Source organism: Panulirus ornatus, chromosome 32, assembly GCF_036320965.1.
Source record: "Panulirus ornatus isolate Po-2019 chromosome 32, ASM3632096v1, whole genome shotgun sequence".
Lineage (NCBI taxonomy): Eukaryota > Metazoa > Arthropoda > Malacostraca > Decapoda > Palinuridae > Panulirus > Panulirus ornatus.
In genome coordinates, this window is record NC_092255.1 from 24,651,967 (window position 1) to 24,677,464 (window position 25,498).

At 47.9% G+C, this 25,498-nt stretch overlaps 1 protein-coding gene across 10 annotated transcripts in view; it reads left to right on the top strand.

Annotated features, from left to right (window-relative positions):
• Positions 1-25,498, top strand: part of pan (transcription factor pangolin) — a 649,800-nt gene that overhangs the window by 559,274 nt on the left and 65,028 nt on the right. For all 10 annotated transcript variants that reach the window (XM_071681257.1, XM_071681258.1, XM_071681250.1 and 7 more), the window contains one exon: positions 19,956-20,091. In XM_071681257.1, the coding sequence (XP_071537358.1) occupies positions 19,956-20,091 (136 nt within the window). The remainder of the gene's footprint in view (positions 1-19,955; positions 20,092-25,498) is intronic.

A 25,498-nucleotide genomic window follows, 5' to 3' on the forward strand; every position in this document is an offset into this window, starting at 1 on the left:
CGCGAGATGACTATCGACTTGGCTGAATTTTGCCTGATTAGAGGTTGAACGAAGTACAGTTTGATAAGCCATCATTTGATTGAAAGTATGACTGATGATATCAAGACAAGACACGTTCACGTACTGATTAGTTCTCAACTTTGGTGCGCGCGTCCCTCGGTGATGTTAGGTTACCAGTGATGCGCAGTAGTATATACTTTGTGATGTTTAGTATTACGAGCATGTGATGCTTGTGAGGGTGTCAGACCCACGTGTTCCAGTTTTGAGCTGACTTGAGTGTTGTGTCACAGGCCCCATACAAGCCGTGTCATGGGTCACGATTGCACTGTTCTGGTCCAGCGGAGTTAAGTGTCATATGACGTGATTTCACATCGTGATCCCGTACTATCATTGTCAAGAGGTCTCGAGGGTCACATCTTGACCCCGTACAGTTAGTGTCATAAGTCTTCATTAGATTGTCTACTGCCTTACAGTAAGTGTCATAAGTTGTGATTAATACTGCATCATCCTGTACCTGTGGTGTCACTGGTCTTAATCAAGTTGTCCACTCCCTTCCAGGTGTCATGTGACTTTGACTGTATATTGTCATCATCTCGTGCCAGTAGTGTCGCAGGTCTTGATTACATTGTGGTAATACGATGGACATTGCGTCACAAGATGATTACATTGTGCTAGTCCTGTGTTAATGATGTTTTGATTCCCCTTTCATGGTGATGAAACCCCCTGAGGACTTTGTTTTAAACCATTACGTTTGTGAAGGTTTAACCACCCCCCCCTGAGGCCTTTGTTATAAACCATAAGGTACGAAGGTTTAACCCCCCCCCTTGAGGACCTTGTTATAGACCATAAGGTACGAAGGTTTAACCCCCTGCGGACGTTGTTATAAACCATTAGTTACTAAGGTTTATCCCCTTGAGAACGAGGTACACACACACACACACACACTGGAACTTCCTCCTCAGCACCTCAGTAGCACCAGCACTCCACCATGACAAGCACCAATATTGCTCCTTCATCATCACCACCACCACCACCACGCCATCATCGTACCAACGTAATCACCAAGATCTCACCAGCACACCCGCTTCACCATCACCACCACACTAGCACCATCTCTTCACCATCTTTACCACCTTCACCACTACTTCAACTCCACCACCTCACCAGCACCATGTCTTTACCATGTTCAGCACTCCTTCACCATCATCACCACCTCACTAGCACCATCCCTTCACCATCTTCACTTCGCCGCTATTTCACCATCATCACCTCCTCACTAGCGCTGACACTTCACCGTCTTCCACCGTCACCACCGCCTCACCACCGCCTCACCATCACCATCAGGTGAGCGCGGGGCGGGCCAAGTTGTTTTTCCCCGGCTCCGTCGTCACCTCGCTAGCGGAGCAAAACAAATACCTTTTTCTCGGGTTATTATCGACGCCGAGTATCAATTTATCGTGTTTGTTATTGGCGTTGTGAGCGAGCCTCGGGGGGCGCCCGGGCCACCCCCCCACCAGTGGCGCCCGTGTCGCTTCCCTCCGTCTCTGATTGTTCTACTTATTGTACCTTGTGTCTCTTGATCTGGTTGTTCCATTCCTTGACTCGTTCACTCGTTCCATTGCTTGACTTGCTCACTCGGTCCGTCGCTTCTTTATTGGTTCCATTCCTTGACTTCTTCACTATATTTTCTTACAGTGACCGACATTGGACGAGCAAAATATATGCCCTCAAGCGCAAGGCCATCTCGGGTGAGAGAAAAGTGTTAAAAAAGAGAGGAAAAAGGAAACAGAAAATGTTCAGGGACCCTCGGGTGTTAGTAGACCTGACCGTTAAAGGTAGAGAGGTCATAGAACGAGGGGAAGACGAAAGGAGGACGAGAACTGCACAGCTTAGCTGTTCGGGGGAAGGAGGAGGAAGAGGTGGTACCATGCCAGCTAATCCTTGAGTGCCCGATCCCCACGCTGAAGCTGTGCTCAGGAAGCAGCGAGTGAATAGGGGACAGAAGGTGGAAAGTGATGATCGTATGTTTAGTGAAGAAAGAGAGTAGGTGATGAGGTAGAACCCTGAGATACGCCGTTATTGATAGTGTAAGAGGAGGGGGAGAGGGGGGAAGCGGTCGCTCCATCAGCGACCACTGGAGTGCACCGACGAGAGAGGAAGGGTACAGGGGAACTGAGGAAAGCAGAGAAAAGCAAAGGAAGAGAGTTTACAAAGCAGGGATTTATGCCACACCTTGTCAAATGCTTTGGATATGTCGTGTTATATTCCACTTGTATACTCTTAGGTATACTTCGGGTATACCCCAGACCGACTGAAATCACCGAGGCTGTACTTTCTGCAGCGTAGACGGGAGAGGTATATCGTCATGTACACTTGGTCAGTCTTGAGGTTGGGGTCTCCAACCTACACATGAATATTTCCCTGTTGTCACCACAGGCATGGACGACTCTGTAAAATGTTACCCGGAACATCCGGGGTCTAAGAGTGTTCAACACATTGCCTGCAACCCTTAGGAACACCAAGGGACGTACACTGGAGAATTTATGAATGCCCAGGATAAGTATTTATAACGTGTACCAGACCAGCCAGGCCTGCGGGCTGCGGCTTCCAACAGCTTGGTCGACCAATGAGCAGCCTGCTGGACTCAGGCCGAGCTGTGGGGTAAAGAAGATTTTCGAAGTTAAGTTAAATTCCAGTCTGCCACTTTTTTCAGTGTCGGAGCTTCGACCTATTTCACTTTTTCCACTAATATTATTCAACATTTATATCCTCATTTTTATACATATCCACATTTCTTCATACAATGTATCTCTAATTTTTATTGTTTTTTAAACATTTTACTCCTTTACACATCTTTCTGCTGACCGATCTTGCCTATATTGTCCACTGTCGTGCCTTTGTTGCATGTTGTCCAGGTGCGTGTTCCTGCTTGCCACTTGGTTCACCGTTCTGCACTTGTTCATTTATGGCAATTGATCGGGTGTGGCGATGGACCTAGCGCTGGTCAGGTGTGTGTGTGTGTGTGTGTGTGTGTGTGTGTGTGTGTGTGTGTCCTGCAGAGAGGCTCGTTGTGTGTCTTGGTGCCTTGCTTCTCTTATCTGGGGTTGGCTAACAAGCTACAACTCTCTCTCTCTCTCTCTCTCTCTCTCTCTCTCTCTCTCTCTCTCTCTCTCTCTCTCGAAGAAACATCACCACCACCAGTACATTTATATGATAACTGTAGCGCATCTCTTGCTGGTGGGCGTTGATGTCAGATGTGTGTGTGTGTGTGTGTGTGTGTGTCTTTATTTCTTATTACCTGTTTGTACAGACGGGGAAAGAGATTTACACCCTCGGAGCCCCCTTCTCTCATCCATGCATATTTATCCTAGCCTTGATTTTTTTCGTATGTTACAATGGTACTCTCATTGACTTGGTTTCTTCTAAGAGGTCACCCACTCTGTTGCTGTCCCTCCGTACACTTCCTCGCGTCCCTCCGTACACTTCTTCATGTCTCTCCGTAGGCTTTCTCACGTCCCTCCCTGCACTTCCTCACGTCCCTCCCTGCACTTCCTCACGTCCCTCCTTGCACTTCCTCACGTCCCTCCCTACACTTCCTCACGTCCCTCCCTGCACTTCCTCACGTCCCTCCGTACACTTCCTCACTTCCCTCCGTACACTTTCTCACGTCCCTCCGTACATTTTTCTTGCCTAACTTCTTAGTCATGCACCTCTTGTGGATTTTCTTGTGACTTCAGTAGAGTTAATGTGTGTTAACGTCGTCATGACTTCCTAGATATTTTGTGTACATATCTTGTCCTCCTTTATTATTCCTTCTCCCCAAGTAAGGGAGATCGAGGGCTTCTCTCTCTTAACTCATGCCACTCGCTACTGGCACTATTCTTGTTACATTTTTGTGGACTTTCCAGGATTTCTTTGTAACCCCACAGTCGTGAGACCAGACTGTTGGAGCATATGCTCGCGTAGGTGGAAAAACATGTCGTCTACATCATGCTAAGTGTCTTTTCGTCCATATATTTGAAGGCAGGTTTGACGTTAACTGCTTGCCTCCCTCGCGATCCCCTTCTGACCTGATGTGGTGACAAGCTTGGCATGATTTCAACGCCCTCGGGCCCTCACACAGTACGACGCTTGTGATTCGCTTCTCTCAATATGGTATTAACCACAGTCTTGTACGTTTCAACCCCTTCCCAGCCTCAAGACATCGCGTTTCCCGGGGTTAGATTTCGCCAGCCAATTGTCCGACGACCACAGCTGTTGCATTTTTCTCCAGGTGCTCCTCCAGGACTTCCACAGGCCGCGTTACTTCGCACTTCTACCATAATAACCTTGGCGTCATCAGTAAACATATTCACATACGATCCTGCCGGTTTGGGCAAATCATTTGCATAGATGAGACATAGCAGTGGCTCCAGCTCTGGATCCCGAGGGACCCCACCAGTCATCCGCGCCCACCTTAACAAGGCTCCCATGACATATGCTGTCTCTTCCCTCCCACTTTAGATAGCTGTCACTCCATTTAAGTAGCCCTCCTCAGACCCCCACCTACGATGTCGACTTTTTTTTTTTATTTATTCCTCCAGTATAAAAGACCTTTTTGATAGTCCAAGGATACAAAATGAATCTACCCGTCCCCCTCCCCCATTCCTTCCCCCTTTTTCCATAGAAATGTCAAACGTTACATCACGCGAGATACTGAATTTTTTGGACGCCGTATCGGCTTGTGCGCCTCAGAAACTCACGTTATCTGCCTCTCGGTATCGCCTGCAGCACCTTGCTTATCCGGCGGCTCGGGAGGAGGAGGAGAGTCTGGCCTGCAGTTCAGGCGTGTTTCACTGTCACCTCTTATATATAATGGCACTACGTCGGCTCTCTTCCATTCTGGCGGAGCGCTACCTTGTATTTTTATTTTGTCTGTGTCTGTGTCTGTGTGTGTGGTTCACATGAAGTCCGGCAATTAACGTTCATCTTTGATGTTTACTTAACAGCGAAGGGGAAAAGAACTATTTTTTTTTTTTTTTTGAACTTGCTACACATTTAAATGTTTTGGAATCTGATAGTTGATACATCACTCTATTCCGTTGTCGCCTCGTTCCTTTTTCTTCCTCCTCCTCCTCCTCCTCCTCCTCCTCCTCCTCCTCCTCCTCCATCTCCTCCTTCTCACTTCCTCCTCTTCTTCTTCGTCGTGGTCGCCTCTCGCCCCTCTCTCTCTCTCCCCATCCCCTCACGAGCGCTCCCCCGACGGTTGGGCAGTGCGCGTTACGCCCCTTTCGCCCTCGCCCCTCCAGCAATCACTGGCGCACTTCACTCTGCAATAAAATCTTCAAATGGCTTTTTCCATATTTTTTAATTTTCTGTCGTTGAGGCGCGGACGAGGAATGTCAGGGTCGCCAGCTTGGCATTGGTTATTACGTTTGCCTCCCGGGGTGGGCGGCCTGTTGGGGTGGGATAGGCCAGTGGGCGGCCTATTGGGGTGGGATAGGCCAGTGGGCGGCCTCTTGGTGTGGGTTAGATAAGTGGGCGGCCTCTTGGTGTGGGTTAGATAAGTGGGCGGCCAGTTGGTGTGGGTTAGATAAGTGGGTGGCCAGTTGGTGTGGGTTAGATAAGTGGGCGGCCTCTTGGTGTGGGTTAGATAAGTGGGCGGCCTCTTGGTGTGGGTTAGATAAGTGGGTGGCCAGTTGGTGTGGGTTAGATAAGTGGGCGGCCTCTTGGTGTGGGTTAGATAAGTGGGCGGCCTCTTGGTGTGGGTTAGATAAGTGGGTGGCCAGTTGGTGTGGGTTAGATAAGTGGGTGGCCAGTTGGTGTGGGTTAGACCTATCGGTGTGGTATGAGCTCGAGTGCTTGAACATGGGCTTATAGGTTCAAAATTAGTGTAGTATTAACATGGGAGTATCGTGGGAGTGGGTGGCATATTATCGAGTTTGTGAATGGTGGGAGTGGTGAGTGGTTGATATCTCCCAGGTTGGTCTCCTCAACCATGGGGGTGGCTAAGGGTTAGTGGTTCTCCCAGGATGGTCTCCTCTACCATGGTAGGCGGCTGGGAGTTGGTGGTTCTCCCAAGATGGTCTCCACGACCCTAGGAGGTGGGTGGATGTGAGTGGTTCTCCCAGGATGGTCTACTCCACGAATACACATTCATACGTCCCTACATTTATACCAGTGTAATAACTTATGTGGTCTGTGTCGTTCCTAGGATGAACAAAACAGTAGCCTATTCCTCTAATAGCTCACATAATGCTTGAACCTAGCCTGGATCGTTCTGAAAAGCATGTCAAGCACCATCTTTACCACATCCCCATTTTCACCAGATTAGACCCTAATCTTTACTGAACTACATCTTCACTACACCTCTATATTCATCGTAGTCTCGTTTTTATTAGATCCGTCTTCACTACACTATCATTTTAAGTACACCATCTTCACTCCGCCTCAACTTATGCCTTTCATTTTAAGTAGACCATCTTCACTACGCTCAACTTATGCCTTTCATTTTCATTACACCTTTGTCTTCACGACATCGTCACTGTACTGCCATCTTCATTACACACCCCCATCACAGCATATCCTTAATACCGTTAACCTTTGACCAAACCTCCAGTGGATAAGGTCGAAGGTCAATTTTTTTTTTACACAGACGGAGGGACACACACACACGCACACACACACACACACACACACACACACACACACACACACACACACACACACCATTATTACCATATAGATTAAGATACCCATTTGGAGATGGCAGCCTTTTTCTGCATCGCATTTACCTTCTCCTTGGTTGGCCAGCGTATGTTTACCCTGGTGTGGTACTTTATTGATGCGTGTTATTTTTCGTTCCTATATATTCCTGAGATTAATTTCGGGACCCATTTGAAGTTATTGTTTTCTGGTATCATTCTTACCAGCTCCCAGGCTGGACTTGTAGAGTCCCGTATGATTTTCTCCGTGCGATATATTACCCTAATGTAGGTACGATACGTTTGTGTAGTCCCCATAACGGTAGTATATTCTTCGAGTTGGCTACGCAGTGCTCGAGTCTTATTACTTGAAGGACCCATTCTGAAGGCATTCACCATATCCTGAATGGTATTTATTCTAACCATGTGTGCCTCAGTATTTAAGCAATATTACACGAACATTCTTGTGATATTCGCGACTCAAGTGAGGTGGTGATGCCGTATGCCAGTGTTGACTGTGGATCCAAGTGATAGAGACGGGCGAAAATCATGGCATAAAGTTGCCTTAATTGTGAGGGATGAAATGTCACCAAGACAGATGAGTGTTGATGTTAGGATGGCGTCCGCTCTGCCCTATATGAAATATTGAAGCCTCGAGCGTTACGCTGTAAATTGAAGCCTCAAAAATTTAGCAGGCCTTTATAAAGAATTTGCCCGTGTCTTCTTTCATGTTAGTTGGGCCCGTCTGACCCCGTCTGACCTGACCCCGAGCGTAAAGGGCATTAATTGTCCCACTACTTAACTATACATCACAGACGAGGCCATAAAACCCACCGCTCCCCCAACTCGGCCGCTCACATTTACTACCAAACATTTCATCTCCCCCGGCCTAATCTCCAGTGCATGTATTATTAATGTTTTTCTACCCAGTATGTCACTTCTACTGTGAGTTATGTAATGTTTATATTCCAGGATGGTGGAGGACGGTCGACTCGCTGACGCAGTTGCCGTCTCGCTCTTTCCTTCCCCCCTCCCCCTGTGTTAATACTCCCACTGCTTTATCTCGTTATATTAAGCCGTACGCTTCACTTCTTTACTTGTTACGGTGTTGCTCTTGTCCTGGGTTGTGTTCAGCGGGGGTTCAGCCGGTGTAGGACACGTGGGCACGACCTGCACGTGTACGCGTAAGCACGCATCAAACCCAGATTACAAACTCGCACTCAGAAAAACACACACACACACACACACACACACACAACCCTTCCCTAAGTACACACACACTCACCACATACACGTACGCGCGTGCACGTACCTCTCTCTCTCTCTCTCTCTCTCTCTCTCTCTCTCTCTCTCTCTCTCTCTCTCTCTCTCTCTCTCTCTCTCTCTGACTGTCCTATGTGTATCTTTCTTTGTGTCATCATGAGCTCCATATTTATTTCCTTTTCCCTCCGTCGTTCCCTCCGTTACCCTGGTAAATTTCACGAGTCTTTCCCGATGTTCGTGTACTGTGTTTCCTCGTCTTCCTCCCTCTGTTTATCATCATTTTTCTTGCCTTCCTCATTTTATGTGTGTGTGTGTGTGTGTGTGTGTGTGTGTGTGTCGTGGGCCGAGGTCTTTCATTGGTCTAAGTGTGGCGGGAGGTGGTGAGTGCTAGACGCTGCTGCTGCTGCCGCGGGGATCGTCGCCTTCTGCTGAAGGAGGAGAAGCAGCAGGAGGAGGAGGAGCGACAGTCATCCCTACTTCTGCCGAGGGCTCTCCACCCGCCATTATGTCTCCAGCCCCGGCCACGCTCGCCAGGCCCTCCCCTCCCTTGGCCCCCCACTACCACCCGAGCCCACCACTCCACGGCGCCCCTCATCATCAGTCCAGGAACCGGTTCTTGCCTTGGTTCGCCGCCGGATGGTACGGAGGGGCGCTCGAACCCTTTTACTTCTTCCTTCCCCCCCCCTCCTCCCACCCTCGGGACCGGTTCTTACCGGTTCTTGTGGTTCTAGGGGAACCGGGGGAGTGAGGGCGACCTGTTGTTTATGTAGTGTAGCGTATCCCTCCTCATCCTCCTCCTCGTCGTGATCCAGACACAGGTGTTCTTCGTGGTTCTGAGACTGAGGCTAAGAAGCCGTCGTAAAGCACCTCGTGCAAAGACGCGCCTCTCATCGCCCTCCCAGACCAGAACCGGTTCTTGTCGCATGGTGGGGACGGTAACCACCTCGTCACAACACCCCCTTCCCCGTAACCGGTTCCTCATTGTGGTTCTGCAGGAGAGGGGATGGGGCTCTCGAACCGCCCACATCACGACCCACCTCCCCTCCTCCTCCTCCTGTAACCTGTTCCTTCCTCCCCCGTGGCCACCTGGAGACGACCATGCCTGGAACTTACCTCACCCTAAGTATACCTGACGATGGTCCCTGAGGTCTTGACCCCCCCTCCTCACAGCTCGGTCTGGGACCAAGCAGGTCGTCAAGTGGCTTCTCTGGTCGTCCAGGCCGCTGGAGGCCGTGGCCTGAAGGCCTACGGATAGATTTTGCCTCCGCCGCCGGATCCTTTATTATGCACCCCAGGCTCATCCTGTGAACGTTAGCGCCAAGCGATCACCTGGGTCACGAAGGGCTACCCGTCCTCGGGATGCCGGCTGGTCTGAGGCACTAGAGATATTCCTGGGGTCAGAGAACAGAGAAGGGGGCCAAGTGAGGCTATTCCCTCAAAGGCTCAGTCCTCTGTTCTTAACGCTACCTCGCTAACGCGGGAAATGGCGAATAGTATGAAAAAAAATATATACACCCGAATAGAAAGAGATACACATAGCGGCTATATCCTTTCCTTTCCTTTCGCCACGCCCTGTTTTGAAGGAAAGTTTCTACAGTTAACGGAAGCGGACAAATATGTTACGAGAGAAAGGAAAAAGTTACTGAATTTTGGATGTAAATCTCCGAGGAAGTCATGCCTGAGCTGAATGAGATGTGCTTCTCCTGCTGGTGTTGTGTTCCAGTAATGCTCCTGGGCTGAAGATCAAACCCCGACCATGGCATTCTTCCACAGACTTGAAGGGTTTGATGTGGGTATAAGATTTGCTGCTTACTGAAACGCTTGGTGTTTTCAGTGATTATTAATCTCTCTGTTTATACCAATATATTTAACAAACGAATACATGTGATTATGGAATAGAAACAAGGGTTGCGTTGCATGTAGATGATAGTGTTTTGAAAAACGTTGTCACAAAACTTTTGGAATTAGCGAGGCCGCTGTCGTCTCGGTTCCCTCAGACTATCGTATGTGGAGGCACGAGGTCTGGGGGGGTTCTCAGGGGATGTGGGGTGAGGCAGGTTTGGTTAGGCTCGCTTCCCCCCCGAAGAGTTCTTAGGAAATCGCTCTGTTTACTCCATGATTACCAGACGTGGTCACGAGAAAAGGCCCTCCTCATACGACCACCCTCCCTCACTCCCTCACTCCCTCTCCCCTTCCCCCTCCGACGCACAAGCCAGGACCCCTTTTCCAGGGGTTCCTGCGCCTCCAAGGCTGCGCTACGCTCAGTAGGAAGAACAGGATGGTCTCCTTCGAAGCGATAAGTTCTCCTTTGAGGGTATACTTACTTTCGTCAACTGGCGATGAGCCGCAATGTAGCCTCAAGCAGGCGGAGTCTGGTAACACACACACACACACACACACACATATATATATATATATATATATATATATATATATATATATATATATATATATATATATAAAGTATAGTTTTTGGGTAACACCTTTATTTACGTCAGCTCTTACAGACTGTAAGGGCGTAACACACACGAGAGGTTGGGTCAGTACCCATATATATATGGACATTAGAGTAATATATGTGTCAGTTTACAGAGGCGGGCTGAGCGCCACATGTTTTTACTACATACATACATAAACACACACACACACACACACACACACACACACACACACACACACACACGTTACAAGTTGGGTCACTATCCATATGTATGTGTGCCGTTGTCTTGATGGTTTTAGGCTGTGTGTGATGTTTTTGCGGGAGTCTGAAATGGTCGGAGTAAGCTGTGTTTGCCGTAGTCTAAGCTGGGTGTAGTAAGCTGTGTGTGAAATGGTTTGGTTATCTGTTTTTGGTGTAGTCCAAGCTGGGTATAGCAAGCTGTTCGGTGTAGCGCAAGCTGAATGTAGCAAGCTGTTCGGTGTAGCGCAAGCTGGGTGTAGCAAGCTGTTCGGTGTAGCGCAAGCTGGATGTAGCAAGCTGTTCGGTGTAGCGCAAGCTGGGTATAGCAAGCTGTTCGGTGTAGCGCAAGCTGGATGTAGCAAGCTGTTCGGTGTAGCACAAGCTGGGTGGTGTCGTAAGCTTTAGCGTGGCGCTGTTGTCGGGAGAAGTGTTGAGGCCCACCATCTGTGCTGGGGCGGGTGCGCGTCCTAGCAGACCTTCAAGATAATATCTGGCTGCCATATCTTATTCATGTGGCATTTGTTCTCTATTGATTGTGAGGGGATCCGCTCCAGACCCCCTCCTGACCTCTGATAAACCTGGTTTTAAAAAGCTTCATGAACGGATTTATTGACCCGGCCCGGGTTATTTGTGTGTGTTTATGTGTGCGTGTGTGTGTGTGTGTGTGTGTGTGTGAAAGTGAATGATAAGAATGAATGAATGGGAAGGTGTTATGATTATAACCTTACTATTGGTTGATTGTTGTGGTGATAAGTGCTGGTGATGGTGGTATAACCTCCCGATGGTGGCAGCTTGCCGTTGGTGGTGCTAGTAGTGGTGGTAGGGCCCTCCTGTGGACATGTGGTAGGTTCAGCCAACACATTAATCGTATTGTCCTGTCCTGATTGGTCCTTCGCAATGCCCCAAGTAGATTTGCCTCTCAGTCATATTTCTCACTGGGGTGATACAGTGGATTTTAAGGAAATATATATATATATATATATATATATATATATATATATATATATATATATATATATATATATATATATATATATATGTGTGTGTGTGTGTGTGTGTGTGTGTGTGTATCCCTGGGGATAGGGGAGAAAGAATACTTCCCACGTATTCCCTGCGTGTCGTAGAAGGCGACTAAAAGGGGAGGGAGCGGGTGGGTGGAAATCCTCCCCTCTCGTTTTTTTTTTAATTTTCCAAAAGAAGGAACAGAGAAGGGGGCCAGGGAGGATTTTCCCTCTAAGGCCCAGTCCTCTGTTCTTGGCGCTACCTCGCAAATGCGGGAAATGGCGAATCGTATGAAAAAAAAAAAAATGTGTGTGTGTGTGTGTGTGTGTGTATTATTTATCTCTAAAACTTGGAAGGTAAAGTAAGGATGTAGAGAGAATATTGTAGAGGTTTCGTGTCGGGTAAGAGGAGGGAACGGTGTGGTACAAGGTGACCGAGGCAGTGTACAGTGTGTCACACATGGATTATGATGGTTTACAAGAGGGTGAGCGGCCCTTCACCCAGCTTGTAAACCTTAATTACTTCCCCCCATCCCCCCACCCCCCCTTCACCCCACAGTCTCTCCTTAATCCTCCCATGCCCCAGTCCTCCTCTCCCCACAGTAATCCTCCCCCCCACGGTCTCACCCACAGCTACCACACACACACACACCACTACCCCTAGAAACCCCCCTCCACCTGCTGAGGATTCTGTTTCATATGGTTGACTTAATGCGGTGCCTCGTCCTCTTCCTACAGCCTCCGCTCTTCGCTGCATCGAACACAACGCTCTAGATTTACCTCATCTTTTTATGTCTTTTCTCCACGTGTCTACCATGATACGTTGGGTCATCAGGAGAGAGAGAGAGAGAGAGAGACTGGCTCTGATGAGTTCTTAGTTTAATGAATCTGAGGTGAGTGAGGAAGTACTTACCCCCCTACAGTACCTGGGTCCTTTGTTGCTGTTCACCTCTCCCTCACGCTAAACGGTCACGAGTTCTTACCCTTCACTCATTTTTTTTTGAATGGGGTGGATATGGAGGGGAAGAGGTCGGCCTGGGTAGGTGAGATTGAGAGAAACACACACAAGTTATGCACTGTGAAGATGTAAAAGATGTATGGTGTAGAGGTTTGTTGGATAGCATATAATTGCTCTGTTAAAATGTGTATGTTTGGTGTCGTATTTATCTATTATCCTGACGTTAGTAGGTGTGTGTATGTGCGTTGCCACGCCGGTTTTGCTTGCCAGAATACCAGGATTAAAACCCTGTGTTTCCACGCCATAACCTTACAGAAATAGCATGTCGTATCCCATATCCCGGGGTCCCATAGGCTGATATCTGTCCTCAGTCTGATACCTCGGGTTTATGTTTGTAAAGCAGAGTCAGTCTCGTCCATGGAGAACCGGGTGTTCTTCATGGAGTTATCGCAACATTGTGGATACTGGTTAGTGTTAACACCAAGTGTGTCCCTTCTGTTGCTGCTCCATGTTTTGCCACAGTGTGTGTGTGTATGAGAGGGTTGAGGTGTGGCAACGTTCCAGCCAGGTCCAGAGCCTGCCATCTTCGGATGAAGGCTTTCATCACCTTAAGAAATTGGATTGTTTACGAACTCCTTGGCCGCAGACCAGTCAAGTCTTCATCGTCTGTGTGCACCACCTCGGAGTGCCACGACGCAGGTCTCCGGAGTGTCCGGCCCAGCAGAACGCATCACCAGCAATGTCTCGAACTGTCTCCAAAGTTCTCGCGGTTCGAGAGACTTGCTGGCACCCAAACCAGATGGTTTGTCATGTGGTGTTTTCTCTCTCGGTCAGCTGCTGAACCTCTGTGTGTACACTCCATCCCCATCACCACGTTCCTCTGTTCCATTCAATAATGCCACCGTCCATTTCACCCTCCCCTCCGTCAGGTCTGCCCGTTCCATCCATTCATCCAACCATCTTAGTCATCCATCCCGCCTTCTGTCAGCTGTCTCTCCTATCCTTAGTCATCCATTTGATCTCCATTCTTTTCGTCCTCTATCCCACACCATTCCATTCCTGTTGCCTATCCCGTCATCGCAAGTCAGACCTGCTGCAGTATCTATCTCGCTATCCTGGGCATCCTACTCCGTCGTCGTACCCCCATCGTATCGAGCCCCGTCAGGCTTCCGATGGGACCTTCCTCACTGCCAGGAGTACGTGTCGTCAGGAGCCGCCTGGTTCGGGGTGGTACCCGCTCAGAACGCTTGGGTTACCACCAGTCAGGAGTCACCAGCCTTGGGTTGGTACCCCTTTCCCCTCGGTGACGTGGGATGCCCCCCCACCCCAGCACACGTCCCGACACTGTCCCAAAACGTTATCCAGGATTTGCATGTATTACTGGGAGTTGGCCAAATGGTGGTGCTGGTGTCGGCTTTGTTCGCTAATGCAGCCTACCTCTTTACTTTGTTCGGGCCAAAGGACCTTTTAGGGATTCTCCGGGCCGAGCACCCTCTCGCTCCGACCTCGTCGCCAACAGATCGATACCTAGTTAACAGTTTCCCAGCATTTTATATATCCTGCTCGGTCGAGGGCGCCACTCCCCCACCTCCCCGGCACCACCATCCTCCCTCCTACACCACCCCTCGGCCCCCACTGTCCTCGGCCGAGTGGCTCCGTCCGTTCTCCAGCTTTTGGCCAAGAGTCGAGGAGGACCGGTGAACCTTCCTTCCTCAGTCGAATGACGTAGGTTCTCCGCGTGGGGTCGTCCTCGGCTGAGTTGGTCCTCCTTGGCCGTGTGGGTCGTCCTTGGCCGCGGGGTCATCAGCCGAACGTTTCATCCTCGGCCGAGTGGATCACTCTTGTCCATATCGTTCGGGTCTTCTTAGCCAGGTGGACGGACGCCGGGCAAGGGGCACGAAAAGTGGATCGCCCTTGCTCGAGTCAGCTGTTTTCGGTCGACTGGGTGGTCGTGCTGGGCCGGGTGGGGCATACAGACGACGCTGGTCGACTGGCTGCTGTTGTATGTTGCTGAGCCTCATGGGTCTTGGTCAGAGCTGAGACCATCACACACTAGTAGGGTCATACTCAGGGGTCGTTGCGTGGTGGGGTGGACACGTGACTTGTGTAATTACCTATTTGTACGGTACGGGGAGGGTGGTCTGCACTCAGGAAAGGGGGAGGGGGGGGGGATCTCTTAAACTTTCTCTACTATCATACAACTTTTTTTTTTTTAAACTTTTGCGTTTTCTCAGCCTTCACAATTTCATCACTTAGTCCAGTAGTGCTCAGTAGTCCTCGCATACAATAAAATCACTTTACATTTTTCCTGACAAGTTTCTTGTATAATTTCTTATGGCCTCTGGTTGTTTTATTTTTGCATCTTTCGTAGAACTGTTTACCGTTGTTGACATCGTCAACCCGGTTTTTGAAACTTGAAGGTTGTGCTTAAGTCACTCCTTACTCGTCTGTCTTATACTGTGGACTATAATCCCTTGCTGTGGCTCATCTCGCTTAACTCTAGTCCCATCTTTGTTGCCTTCATCTTGACCCATTTTGTTCGTTTTTCGTGTGTGTTAAATGACCAAACTCGAGAATCATTTTCTAGTTTTGTCTTAACATAAGATATGGACAGTTTGACCATTTCTCGTAATGTTGGACACAAGCGTCAGGTTAGGAGGAATGTCGAATTCCAAGTTCCTCTGACACACACACACACACACACACACACACACACATTCCTTCGGTTTACTTCTTGTCAGATGATAATATTCTGAAGTTCTCTTTCACTGTGCTCAGTCGTCAGTACATTTACTCAGGTTGAATTTCATCAGCCACGTTTCAGATTAATTTTGGTGTTTGTTTAAGCTCCATCGATAAAATCCTCTGCCCTTTTCATTCCCTCATGATATTGTCATCATCCACAAACATATTCAGGTTTACCTCCAGTTCCTCTGTTAGTTCATAGATCAAGAACATTAGTGTGTGTAGTCACTATAATATGTGTATGTGGTCTTTATATCTCATGTGTATATATCTGAGTGATTATAATCGTGGCTTCAGTCATTGCATCATCATATTCATGTGGAGGGGAAACAGAGTCACTCTTCGCTTGAGTTATTTGGACGTTGTAGACCCAGTTGAGGCGACGCGCGGCAATAGATCTCGCTACTCTTCCTAGCTACACACTTCTAGAACCCCGGCCACGACCAGATTCCTATGTTGAGATATTTTCCTTCCTCCTCCTCAGTTGGACAGAGTGAGGGGAAATAACCAGTAGAAGCTGGGCTGGTTCTGCTGCCTCCTGCTAGCAGACGAGTCCATAGGATGGCGATATCCAGTACTTCTACCACACATTTCTTCTCTCTCTCTTCCGCACCTCTGCTCCTCCTTACTCTAATTCTTGAGTGAGACAGAAGCCTCAGAATAGTGTCAGTGTTCCAGAGCCAGAGCCTATTTTGGATGTGGATGAAATTGTCAGTTTTAGAACATTGCGCGAAGATCACTTACAGCTGATATGGGCTTGGTCTACTAGAGTCGTAACTGTGGCAGAGATTTAAGTCAGTGGGTTTAGTCTGTGCCTCCCCCCCAACACACACACACACACACACACACACACACACACACACACGCACTTATTTTTTCTTTTCTCCTAATTGCCTTACCTATAGCGTCTGGAGCAAACCAACTGCAGCCTATTTTGCACACACACCCTCTCTCACTTGACCTTGAATATCGTGAAACTCACATGAAAAGTATACTGGAAGATCTAGCCTCCATAAGACACATGAACATTATACAGGAAAATACCACCAGTGTAAACAAAGATGCCGTTAGTACGCTGATAAAAAAATAAAAGTGTGTAGACATCGCGAGGCTGCGGCTGTTCAACTAGCTGTCTGCAAATATTAGAAATATTATGGACCGTACATGAAAAAGTTCAAGAACTGATTGATTACGTGTTTAAAGTATACCTAATGAGCCAGGCTGAAATGGTACGTAGGCCTGCGGACTGCGAATTCAAATAGCCTTACTGCTCACTCATATTAGTACAGTTTCGTCCAAGGCCACACTGTAGAGGCACAGACGAACGCTAGAATCGACGTACGGTGTAGGAAAGGAGTAGTAGACGGACAATATTGGAAGCCGTGGCCCCTCATCCCCATAGGAAATTACTGCTGACTGATATTGGGAAAGTACCAGTGGAAAGCTGGAGTGACACGAGCATTATTCAGTCCCTTCAGTACCCGGGTTCGAGGTTATTCATTACCAACTGAGTAGTATGAAAGATGATCGGCGAGCCATCTGGGGAAATGGAGATGTGAAACGTTCCTTCGGAGTCTGACTGACTGATCAGCCAAGCTGTGACGGGTACGTCACGCTGGCACCAACAGCCTGGTTGATTAAACGTTGCTCCTTGACGCTTTCTTTAGAGACCCACCTGCAGGGGGTAGAGATGGGTCTCCGACACCGACGAAGGTAGACATAGGTGAAGTTAGGAGTCTGATGTGGTGGTTGTGGTAACGGTGTGGTGTCCTTTCTCCTGCTCCCTTAGGGGGATTTTGACTGATGGTGTGGTAGAGGACGCGGTGTGGTGTTGGGATGTCCTTCTCTTGTCCGCCTAGAGGAGGAGGGCATCCCAGCCTCTCGTGGCAGACGACGACGACGTCAATTGGATGCTTATGTGAAATGGTGATTCGTCGTCGACTTAAATGTGGCGTAAGTGGTGTGATTACGGTGGAAGGAACCCTCCTCCTGGGCCGGGGAGACGGGAGGAGGAGGAGGATGAGGCCAGACATGTCAGGAAGAGGAGAGGAAGGAAATTGGATGGAGGAAGAGGAGAGGGAGAGGAGAAGGAGGAGGAGGACCGAGGAGGTGGTGTTCAGGGGGACAAGGGACCAGAGGAAGATGGTGGCGCTGATGGTGGTGTATTCAGCAGGCGACGGGCGACGCGCCACTCGGATTTCAATTGTGATTCTACAAGCCAGAATTACCCAGGGAAATGAGTAAATGAGGAGGCACTGGGGGGGAGGAGGGGGCGGCCGGGGTGCCTCGTGTGAGGGGAAACTTATGAGTTTCTACCCAGACGGCTGGACGGGTTGATACACTCCAGGGGATCACCCCGGTACCTCATGTGAAGGGAAGACATGAATCCCCCTCCCCTTCACCGACGGAAGGGCAGTTAGACACTGTGGGATCTTCCCTTTCTCATGTGAGCACACGAGTCCCATCCCTTCACCGAAGGAAGGGCTGACATAAACGCCTTTGGTTCACCCCTTTCCTCATGTGATGGGGAGCACACGAGTTCCGCTTCCCTTCAGGGAACTGAAGGGGTGATGAACTTCCAGGCAGGTGTAGGTAGGTCTGGCCTGCAGCAGCAGCAGCAGCTTGACTCTCGTAACACAGTTCAAACATTCAAGCAGGCAACAAACAGTGTACCGTCCGAGCGTGTGTGCCATTACCCCAGCCCTGTTGAATCCAGACTCCCACCAGCGGCGCTGAGTCCTCTGACCCTCGTACACCTCATTCTCGTATCATCACATCCTAAGAGAAAGATCATCCTAAATTCACAATTAACTAAACACACGGGAACTGTAGCAAAGCCCCGAAGCTGTAAAACTTCCAAGAACACGAGCTAAGCTTCGCCTCTTTAATTTTGAATAAGAATTTTGCTGTTCCTCGCGAAATTTTTTTAGCGCGTCTGGGAAGTGTTAGTGTAATGCGTAGTAATTAGGTCATGAGGTGTGTGTGGCTCTGACGCTTTGGGGGGAGGGGTGAGAAAAATAAAGCCCTTGTGTACTTTGTGAGATAGTAGGCGTCTAGTATACCTTGTGAGGTAGTGGGCGTATATTATACCTTGAGGTAGTGGGCGTATGTTATACCTTGAGGTAGTGGGCGTCTAGTATACCTTGAGGTAGTGGGCGTCTAGTATACCTTGTGAGGTAGTGGGCGTCTAGTATACCTTGTGAGGTAGTGGGCGTCTAGTATACCTTGTGAGGTAGTGGGCGTCTAGTATACCTTGTGAGGTAGTGGGCGTCTAGTATACCTTGTGAGGTAGTGGGCGTCTAGTATACCTTGTGAGGTAGTGGGCGTCATTCGTGTATTGCCGAGGTGGTCAGGAGGATGGCCTGGCCAACGGAGAGAGTAATTGCAAGAACCTAACCTTCCTGGAACTGGCAAGGGTCCAGGTTTCAATCTCTCTCTCTCTCTCTCTCTCTCTCTCTCTCTCTCTCTCTCTCTCTCTCTCTCTCTCTCTCTCTCTCTCTCTCTCTCTCTCTTGGATCATCCAGAGGTACACACATTCACGCCTGCAACGCTGTGCAGCACGGTAATAGCTCACGGAACCTCAATACCGTTCCAGACCTTTAGAAAAAAAAAATAATTGCTTACAGGAGCTATTTAGCCAACAACCCAATATCTCCTCTGATAAAAATGGGGTACTACTGCCCTAATGAAACGGTTTCAACCGCGAGTCAGGCAATATGCTTATTGTCCGCGTGTAGCCACCTTTAGGTAGCAACGACATTTAGACCGGCCATCATGCCGATCCTCCCCTTTCTACTGGAACTCCGAGGTTAAGAGAAGGTCAGGAAGTAACGGGAACGGAAAGGGGAAGTGAGGACATGTTACGGGAGATCAAGTGGTCAAGGTCAGGCAGAGGGGACGTGTATATTTCCTGCGACTTGGAGAAGTAGGCTCATTTATTTATTTATTTATACATTATTATTATTGTCATTATTACTATTGTAGTTTTTGTTGTTGCTGTTATTGTAATGATAATGATAGGTTCTTTTAGTGTTATATCCGAATTAACGCCATGAGCAGGAGGGTACGACCCCCGGGTATAATAGCCAGGACTTCGACCTGATCTTCGTGGGTCAGGTCAGAGGTCGGGGCATCATACCCAAAGGGTCGTATCATGTTGTTCGATGGTCGTAACATCGTGTTCAAGGGTCGTAGGCTGGTCACTTCAAACACACTGATGAGTGTTGGATTATGTTCCTTCGTGATAAATATGTGTCTGTCAGTACATATACATTTAATGTGTGTGTGTGTGCGTGTGTGTGTGTATGTGTGTGTGTGTGTGTGTGTGTGTGTGTGTGTGTGTGTGTGTGTGTAAGACCCAAATCAACATGATTTGTTACTCTGGTATATTGTGTATGCTCTTAATAACACTTTGATCACCCTAATGGACTCGTGCAGTGTGTTCAATTCCCTAAAATCCCATTGGCTCTCCTACGGCATTTTTACCTCACCGTTAATTGAACACACTGCATTAGTCTCTACTTGCAATGATTAAATGACCTGCAGTTGGTCTCCATTTTTCCCCTCCCTTCTCAGCTGCTTTTGGCCTTTGATGATGGGATTATTTTTTTTTTCCGTTGTTGCAGGCGGCGGAGAAGATGGGTCTGGGAGCTGGTCCGGCGAGCGGGTCTCTCTTCTCCCTGTACCACAATGGACAGACCCTGGGCCAACCCCCGCCAGCACACATGGGCATCCCGCCCTACCAACTAGACCCCAAAGCTGGTCAGTCTGACACTGTCATGTACCGTGCACTGTGTAGGTAGCCGTAGACTTAAATACTAATGAGATAATGATCTTAATGAACGTTCCAGAACAGTCGACGATGGAGTACAGGTAAAGGAGTTTGAGTGTGATAGTTTAGTGGGTCACGCTGGAGATTTGCATGGTTCTGGTGATTTGCTGGAGCACAACGGGACCTCTAATGGGTACGGTGGTCTGGCTTCTGACCTAATCCTTGAGGGTTGGGTCAAAGGTCATCCCATCATACCCAAGGGTCATACGGTCGTGTTCAAGATGTCCAAAGGATGTAATGTCCAGTAGAGACCTTGGTAGATGGGATGAGTATTTATTAAACACAAATTATATATGTTTTATGTGTTGAACATAAAGAATATGTACGAAACACAGATTATCTTTCGTGTTGAATATTAGAATGATTAGAACATGTTGTTAATTTGATTTTAAGTCATTAAACTATGTAAGGTGTTGTAACTTAAGCTAGTGATGTTGATATTATTTTTTGCGTAACATTGTGAAAAAATGTTTGCATGTAAGTTAAGCAATGCCTTGTGTATTTTCGTTGATGTTAAACACCATTGTTCGCCACATGTAGGGTTGTTATGCTAAAGGTCTTCCAGTAATGTTAGAACCAGTGGAGATATTCCAAGATGTCTGTGTAGAAACAATAAATGAAAATTCTGGTTTTATTCTGTACTTCATGATAGAGTTAAGTTGGTGCATCGACAACTGGGAAGTTACCTCCTTGGGATATATATATATATATATATATATATATATATATATATATATATATATATATATATATATATATATATATGTATATATTATGGTTGTAAATACAGCCAATGCACAATTCTGTGTTAGGATTGTTTGCAGTTCGGCTGGCAGGTCCTTTCTGATGTGCATTTTCACTGCTCTCACCGTGTAAGTAGCGGGCAACAGCCTTATCAAGCCATTTGTCTGGCTCTCATTATGAAACCTGTGCTCCCTATGTGTGTTATCTCTTCATACAAAGGTAATCATCTTTAAGACGAACGGTTGGCCTCGTCTTCCCCCTGGTCGTCTTTACCTCAGGGGCAGCGTCTTGTGACTCTCATTGGAAATACCTACATAATTTCAGCAGCATGGACACATTAGTATGATATTAATTGAAAAAGGTTTGATACCCCTCACACAGCCCCCACGACATCATAAAAGATGCATATTGACTCAAAAAACCTATCGACCAGTAGTAGTGGTGACTTCACATAACCTAAATGTTTAGGCGGGACTGAGAGGTAAAGCGATATAGCGTATAGAATGGATTATATGCACAACCCGGGGTTATACAGTCTCCTAGCATGACATGCCATGCCTGTCGCATCTGCGGGGTCACTGTCGTAAAGTTTTAAGGCTCCTGGAAACAGAACACAGACTGGAAAAAAATAATATAAGACACGATATTTCAAAAAGTTATGGCAAAGAACATGGAAGGAAAATAAGACACCAGGTAAAGTAAGAAAACGGACGTGTGACCGTAACGTACACATGATACATTTTTTCTTAAACCTGGTGAACGATGACGTATCTTGGGTTCAAATTTCTCTTCCCCGGGGGACTGTCCGCCATCTCTGCTGGGCGTCATTTTCATTTCTCGTATGCATCGAGGAACAAACCAGAGCTTCATGCCGTGATATCCAGGCGATGCCAGAATGTGGAAATACGTAGCTCGTGATGGGAGACTAAAATGATTTATTTTTCCAAGTCGTCCACTTGATCGCTAGAGCGGAAATAAGAAAGTAATATTAGTTCCAGATACACGAGAGAGAGACATCAGTATACCACGGGATATGAGCGTCAAGGATCGAGAAGCAATTGTTCCACAGGACCATCCCAAGAAACCACAACAGAGTTGATACTGCTATTAAGATGCTGCCGAAGATGAGTCTTGTGAACTCTTACAGTGAGGCAGGCATGAACAGGCATGGTGACTTTTCAGAAGTCCTTACATGCCCCAGACGAGATGACTGTGTCGTGTTCCAACATTACATTTTTAAGATTAGTGATGTGACAGCTGCTGGATTCAGCTGGGTGAGACTCGTGTATCACAGTACCCACCAAGTAAATACTGGGAGGAATGGTGGCCACTGTGCACACCAGATTGTTTCCGTAGTGGAGAGAGAGAGAGAGAGAGAGAGAGAGAGAGAGAGAGAGAGAGAGAGAGAGAGAGAGATGTGTGGAGGTATGCGTGACAACGTTTGACCAGGACGGACGGCGCCGTGCGTCCGGTGGGTGAAAATATTGTAAACATTCGGTGTCGGACGCTGGTCCGCGTTGTACCAGCGAACTCTAGAGGAAAAAAAACTGTCAGCAGTCTGAGGGGGAAAAAATTCGAGAACCCACGAAAATAGGAAATATTATGGACCAACCAGAGGAAAAATCCCCGAGGTTGGGATAGATATCTGCAGCGTGCCTGATCATCCCAGGCTGCTGCTGGAGTGGTTGAGGTAGGGACGTGTGCTGTGGCCCCTCACACGACCAGACCCCATACCCGAGTGGGAGGGTAGACACAAGCGCCCCCCCCCCCCCACCCCCTCCCCCGTCACAGGAACGAAAGGAAAACGTGAAGTATATGAATGTTTAGGACTTCGTGTGTGTGTGTGTGTGTGATTATCCATTTGTACCGTACGGGGAGGGTGAGGTTTCATCTTTTTGTAGTTTCTTTATACTACAACTTATTACACTTTATTCTCTCGTAGAAGTTTCGCCTTTAATGTCGTGTTATGGGCCCTTGTTGTCATATCCCTACATCTTTCGAAGAGCTGTTCGCACTTGACGTCATCGAGTCGTTTAGAAACAAAGGATGTGGTCAGGTCACCCCTCACTCTTCTCTTTTGCATAGTGGGAAGATTTGAGGCCTCTAGCCTCACTCACCCTGTGACTCGCCTTTCTTCATTCAGATTACCATGCTTGATGCCCTCCTGTGGATATCCTACACTAGTTCTTTGTGCTTCTTTAAGCGCCTTGACCAAACTTGAGGACCATTTTAGCTTTACCCTGATATATTGACGTGAATACTTTGCCGACTGTTTCATTATGCATAGACTTGAATTCGATTCAGACATTTGCCATCAGACACTTTGTCTCGTTCACCATTCCGGCAAGGTGGGTCTCTGGTGAAAGGCTAGTTATAATAGCGACCCCCCAAAGTCTCTCTTACAATCAAATTCATGCAGTTTGTTGCCTGTAAGATGATACTCTTATCTTGGCCTTCTTTCACCGTCTAATCTTCATTTCTCTACATTTACTCGGACGTGTGTGTGTGTGTGTGTGTGTGTGTGTGTCAGTTACAACCAGTGAAATGCCTGCATGAACTTATTATCGCCAGCACCGCGGTGTGCTTGTCGTCGTGACGTCATACGCCGTAATTCCGTGTTATTTCGAATTATAATTCCATAATGTATATTGTGACCTGGCGCCGCTGTCTTCCTGACAATTTAACAGCAATAATGACAGCCTTAGGAGCAGCGAGCGTGGTAAATCTGCGTGTGTACCCAAGTTTACGGGCGTGGCGGCGGACCTGTTTGTCAAATCAATATCCCACACTGTTGTGTGTCTCGCCACCATTTTTAGACGCTCGCTTGATTAGCAGTTGGCATGAGGCTTGCGATGGCGCCATGTGACGCCGTGTGACGTGCGGGGCGAGGACCTGTCACCTCCACCACACACACACACACACACACACACACACGGGATCCCAGACGTGTAAATGTCCCTTTCCCTTTCCTTATTGTTGGAATAGTTCATCACACACACACACACACACACACACACTCACACACACACACACACACACACACACACACACACACGCGCGCACATATTACAACATTCTCTAGGTGCTTAAATCTACACTCACCCCTGCGGAAACAGCGCATAGCCCCAAGTATGCAAATACTGTGCATTGATAAGCCGTAGGTTTGGCAGATTGGAAGGGGGACACTATAGACACCAGCACCCATAATAATACCTATACATGCCTAAAGAAGGCAAATGCTATGTCGAGGAGAGGTGTAGGTGCTGCCGCCCTGAGATGTGTTCATCATTATCATAGGAGAGATCTTTTGACCGGTGCTGTGAGGGGGGGTCGTCACGTGGGAGGAACAGTATGGGGGTGATCAAGACCCACGCCTGTGCATGCAGTAGGACGGGAGACCAGGCAGGGCAGCCCGCGACACGTGTGTCTGTAGATACAGACCTGGAGAAGAAAACGAAGGCCGAATGTCAGCCGTGAGGAGGAACGGGGCTCCGGGCTGCCCTGTCCAACTTGATGAAGCATCCGTAAACTTGCTTCCGAGCACCACACACACACACACACACACACACACACACACACACACACACACACACAACACACACACACACACACCACCACGGCGGTCGAACTAAGGCAGAACAATGGTAAACATCTAAGAAATATCGTTAAACGAACTTGCAACACGATATGTGATGGCCTTCACGTGTCCCACTAACGGGGACTTATAAATGACACAGAACTGAGGAAATCTCCATTTTAAGTGGTTATAGACGGAAATAAATACAGAATTTGAAGCTTTGAAACCTTCACAGAGCATTACATGAAGTACATTACCGAACTACATCGTGTACATGACTGACACGAGAGCTGTGTGTTGAAGAATAACTGAGCCACGAAATCCCTCTCATGGTGTAGTTCACGTGTTGATTATTAAGACCGAACACACTTAAGTTAGTTGTGGCAGTCATCTGCCAGCCAAGGGATGCAACATCACAAGAATTCATAGAATAAGAAATTCATGGTTGTTCTAGGTAACCTTGGCAACAATTATCCAATTACAGTTATATTTGCTAAGGAAAGAATGATTGTAGACTATCACCCCCCCCCCCCCCCCCCCCGCGCAGTTCAGATGAACAACTGCAAAAAAAAAAAATGAACAAATTAGACTGTTCGACGAGTTCTCCGTGTTAGCAGACAGCTGAACTTATAGAACAAGTATTACACCGGAATTGCTTTTGACGAATCATGTAGACCTGGTATGCGAGGTCACCATCTCAGATACGCTGTTCTAAGATCACAACCCAGTGATAGGAAGAGACGAGTTCAGATACTAAAACATCATCTCGTCGTAACACACACACACTGCCGTGAATTCTGAAATTCAGTTTCAGCTGCAAGCGTTAAAAAGATGGGGAGGAAATAAACAGTGACCTGTCTGCAATACAGTGGGAATCGCTCGTGGGTAACGGATCATCAGAGGAGCTGTGTGAAATGTTTGCAATGCGCCAGAGACACATACCGGCCCAGGAAAAAGGTCAGAAAATGTCGAAACTGGAACGAGCAAGGTAGCGACCTTTACAGGAGATGGAGATG